The 5,254-nt window shown below is 44.1% G+C and overlaps 1 protein-coding gene across 1 annotated transcript; it reads left to right on the forward strand.

Annotated features, from left to right (window-relative positions):
• The first annotated feature begins 2,984 nt into the window (after positions 1–2,984).
• LOC128848340 (zinc finger protein 239-like) lies at positions 2,985–5,254 on the forward strand. The gene has a single exon (XM_054048317.1). It carries the CDS (start codon positions 3,025–3,027, stop codon positions 3,880–3,882), a length of 858 nt encoding a protein of 285 aa, XP_053904292.1. The 5' UTR covers positions 2,985–3,024; the 3' UTR covers positions 3,883–5,254.

Here is a 5,254-nt window from a genome sequence, read left to right on the forward strand (position 1 = left end):
CAGAACTGGATGTTACACAAGCTGGTCAAAACACCGATGTTAACTTTAGCTCCACTGAAAACAGAAAACGATAATATAATATAATTACACCTCTACCCCGATATAACGCGGCCCGATATAACATGAATTCTGATATAACGCCGTAAAGCAGCGCTCCGGGGGGGCGGGGCTGCGCACTCCGGCAGATCAAAGCAAGTTCGATATAACACGGTTTCACCTACAATGCGGTAAGATTTTTCTGGCTCCCAAGGACCGCGTTATATCGGGGTAGAGGTGTAATATGTCCAATTTTAAGGGGACCTGTGCAGTCAGACATATTGACCGGACACCAAAAGTCCGGTTATCATAATTTTCTAGTGTTTTCTAGCATCCTGTAACAAATAAAACCTGAAATTAGCATAATATATCTGTCAAAAATATATTTGATCGAATCTTTGAATAACTTTTTCAGTGCACAACCACAGGCAGTGGGGAGCAACTGGCCTTTAAAGAGTTAAGACCCTAGCCAGCAGGCATCAACAGTCAGCTATGTAGTTAGTGTTGTCACGTCCACAGTGTTGACACTGTTGTATCTATTGGCTAAACTGTGCTGCAGTCACACTAGTGCGAGGTGAAATGGCAGAACCCAAAAAGAAAAAGATTCAAAGGTTGTCCAGTATGATCGATAAATTCTTCGTAAATGCTGATAGCTCCGAAGAACAACACGTATGCATGGCTGAATTGCTTTTAACATATCATGGAGTTAAATATCACCACAACTACCGTTCTCAAGATTGTGGAAATAAGCTGTACCCCTCCATTCTCACCGATTCCAAGATCGCGTCCAAAATTCACTGCGGAAGGAGAAAAGCGGAGGCTTTGATTGAGAATGTATTAGCACCCCATTCATTGAAACTGACTGTGCAAGACATTGGATCAACGTCGTTCTCAATAGTGACAGAAGCTTCTAATAAAGGGAACACAAAATTATTCCCAGTTGCGGTTTACTACTTTAATAAAGATAAGGGAAGCTGCACATGTATCATAGACTTTTTTGAGGATGCAGATAAGACATCAGAGGCAATTGCAAACAACATACGAAGTTGTCTTCAAGATGCTGGTCTGATACATGATAAAATTGTGGCATATGGAGCAGACAACGCATCAGTCAATTCTGGAAAACACAAGTCTGTTTTGGTGCACCTAAAACAAATGTTGGATTTACCAAACCTTGTGCCATGGCACTGCAGTGCTCACATAGTACACAATACAGCGAAACATAGCTTGAAAATGCTCTCTTATGATGTAGAGAACTTGGTCATCAAGGTTTTCAGTGAATCCTCTCCTGTGCAAAGAATATTAGTGAACTTAAAGAGTTCCTTCACTTCATGGAGACAGAATATTCAGAAATCTTATGCCATGTACCTACACATTTTTTAACCCTTTTCACTGCCGTCGACAGGTTACTGAAGAATTGGCCTGCACTCAAGTCTTACTTTATGAGCAAAGAAGAGGAAACAGTGAGCTGTGCAATATGGGCCTTTCTTTCTGAGCAGGAGGACACAGTATCCAATGATGAAACTATTACGCTTCCCGAGCTGTACATATACTTTGTGCACAACATTATGAGCCAATTTAACAACACAATAAAGGTTCTTGAAAGTGATTACATTCAGGTAACTGACCTGTATGCTATATTCAACAAGCTGAGAAGAGAGATTCAGATTCGACAAGAGCAAGGCTTCTATGGATACAAGGTGACACAGTTCTTGAAGAAACTGCCGCCTAACGAGCAAAATAAATTTGTTGGAGATGCCCAACAGGTTTACACACGCATGCTACAGTACCTGGAAAAGTGGTTTGATTTCAGCGAAAACTCTTTCTATATGTTGTGTGCGCCGCTCAGTCTGAATGGACCTCTTGAACTAGACAAATTGTGTGCTTTGACTACAAACTTGAACATTCAAGTGGACGGCGATGAACTATTTACAGAAATGTGTACATTGAATGATGTGCTACCAACCCTAAAGCATTTGACAAATGATACTGAATTGACATTGTGTCAGGAGCAACAAGAGCACCATCATCAAATCAATGTCTCTGAGGTATGGGTAGAGTTCTTTAAGCACTCGGAGGCCCCGAGCTTACTTAAAATTGTGCAGCATGTGCTTGCTATACCACCCAGCAACGCATTTGTGGAACACATTTTCAGTGTTATGAAGAACTTGTGGACTGATGAAAGGAATCAGCTCAAAGTGGACCTGGTGAAAGCTGAGCTATTCGTGCACTTCAACTATAAAATGACATGTGCCAAGTTTGCTGGATTTTTGAAGACAGAAGCAGCTAAAGAGCTTGTGGTGGCAGCAAGAAAAGAACAGAAGTATAAATGTAAGTAGTTTTAATTGCCACTCACTAAAACTGTTTTTGTTTAATTTTGTTTGTATCTTCTTTACACTTCAGAAGAAGTTTAAAAAGTTTTTAATTTTACAGTAGTGTTTAAAATCTCTCCCTGGTGAGGTGAAGGGAATTTGAATCGCACATTCCATCTCCCACATTCAAACTGTTGTAGCTCCTGGCCTTTTCCGGGTGCCTGCTTGGGCCTTGCAGTGAAAATGAGCAAGTGTGGGGGAGAGCGAGCAACAGACGGAGAGGGGATGGAGTGAGCAGGGGTGGAGCCTCAGTGAAAGTGTGGGGCCTCAGGGCAGGGGGTGGGGCAAGGGTATTGGGTTTCCGCAATTAGAAAGTTGGCAACCCTACTTCTAAAGTCCCCCAGGGTCTGCTTCATCTTAGCCAGGTCACAGTTGTTCCTAGAACTCTAGACACTTGGTTGTAGCTCCCTTTCCCCTGACCTCCCTACTCTGATTGTTCAGATGGGATATGGTGTCCAGATTTGTCCCCTTCTCTCTCTCCCTTGGGAAAGGGTTTGGGGAGGATTCTGTTCCTGATTTTTCAGTTTCTCCAATGCTATTTGGGTTTGTTTCTCTCCTTTCCCCCTCCAGTGCAGGGAATGACTCATGTTTGGATTCTCTCTCTGTCCCAGCAGGTATGGGGATGATGAGTGAGAATGTGGAAGAGAATCCTCAGCAGGAAGATCCTGAAACTCATGTTACATTATTGGGAAGATCTGAAGGGACTGTGTCCTGGAGTCCAGAGCATGGAAAAGCTGGTGGGTGTCAGCACAGGCCAGAGAGACAGCAGGGAAACCAGTCAGGGAAGAAAGTGGGTAAATCCGTTCAATGTGAAGGTGGTTTGAAGAATCTTAGTAAAAACATGATGCACCAGAGATTCTCCAATGGGGAGGGAAAATACACATGCACCGAGTGTGGGAAAAGCTTCAGTCAGAGTTTACACCTTATTATACATTGCAGAACCCACACAGGACAAAGACCTCATAAATGTCTTCAGTGTGGGAAAAGCTTTATTGACAACCCAACCCTGAAAATACATCAGAGAATCCACATGGGAGAAAAACCCTACAAGTGCCCTGACTGTGGGAAAAGCTTCAGTGAGAGACCACATCTTATTGGCCACCAGAGAATCCACACCGAAGCAAAAACTTTCATATGTTCTCAGTGTGGGGAAACCCTCTGTAACTGGTCAACCTTTCTTAGACATGAGAGAATCCACACTGGAGAGAGATCTAAACCTTATCGCTGCCTTGAGTGCAGGGAGAACTTCCGTGATTGGTCAGGTCTTAGTAGGCATCAGAGAATTCACACAGGAGAGAAACCCTATAACTGCCTGGACTGTGGAGAAAGCTTCAGTCGGTGCTCAAACCTTACCAGGCACCAAAAAGCTCACACTGGGGAGAGACCCTATAAGTGCCTCAAGTGTGGGAAAAGCTTCAGTCGGAGATCAACCCGCAGTAGACATCTGAGAACCCATTGGGGAGAAAGTGAATAAATGCCCTGACTAGGGCTGGCTGAAGTGAATTATACTGAAGCAATTGCACCACTACAGCTAAAGTTGAGACTAGCTTCCTTTTTAACTGCCAGTTTTTCTGTGTGCTCTAAAATCCACACGTGGACTTGGATTGTCTTGAAAATTGCTGTGCCTCATCTGGGCCGGGGGCAGAGCTAGTGATGTGAGGTTGTGTTCATTTGGTCTAGGGATTCCTCAGATACAGCTCCCCCAATAAGGAGCTGCTTTTACTATTCAGATAGCTCTGAAACCCTGTGCCAACTTAACCCCCATGAAAAGCAGGAAATATAACATGAAAGTAGATGCTACCCCCACAACATAACCTTAACTCTGCCCTCTTTGAGTGAAGTCCCAGCGTACCAGTAACACACATTTAGCTCTCTAACTTTACAGATGCTACAGAACACTTCAGGAACAGAGCACTGATGAGCAGCGCAGGACAAAGTCTGCCACCTTCTCTTGATAAGGGAGGACTCTGGGGTAGGTCAGGCATAGTGAGCAGCTGCCACTTACACTCAAAAACTGAGTGTACTCCCCACAAACCACCCCAGAATTTCAAAATGTTCCCATGCCTTCACCCCTGCCCTGAGGATTCCTTGAGACAAGGCTTTCACTGACCCTGCAGTAAGCCCTGGAGACCTCATGACATATGCCAGCAGATAGCTGACAATCTCCAGGGCTACACTCCCTTGTGCATTTCTACTGACACAGCCTACAGAATTCTGCATTGCAATGAAGTATAATTGATCCTTTTAAAGTACACCTGCACCTCTTCTCCTATCACAGTGACAGCTTTGACAACCCGCTGCAGCTAATCTCTTCACCATTCAATACAGCTACGCCACACACAGTGAAGGTAGACGAGTGCATGCACAACACAAGCAATGGTATATTTTCTTAGTCCTTCATGTCTACTCATTATGGCAACACAGTTACTGAACCATTCTCAGTGGTTATTGCCAGCTCTAAGGGGGAAGAGTTAAGGTTGCATTGTGGGAATGGCATTTACCTTCATTTCTTAGTTTTTAGAGGTGTAAGTTTACCCACTCTCCACATTGTGGAAGGGCACAAGGCAGAGCTGGTAGCCCCTGTAGCTGCCAACGACTTGGAGAGAGATGGGCATTCAGCTCAGGGAGTTCAGTCAGAGCCCTAAAACGCTCTCTCATGGTTGCAACATTTGTTAAGACCCTATCAGAGTGCAGTGAACTCAAGGGGAAATTAACGAATTGCCGGTGGTTCTGCCTAATGAAGAAATTTCAAGAGCAATTAGAGAGCAGTTCTAAAGTAATTCTCTGCATTTGGGATTGACAACATGGTGTCCCAGTGGGTCTGCATGTGTGTGTGTGAAAAACAG

This window comes from Malaclemys terrapin, chromosome 13, assembly GCF_027887155.1.
Source record: "Malaclemys terrapin pileata isolate rMalTer1 chromosome 13, rMalTer1.hap1, whole genome shotgun sequence".
Taxonomy (NCBI): Eukaryota; Metazoa; Chordata; order Testudines; family Emydidae; genus Malaclemys; species Malaclemys terrapin.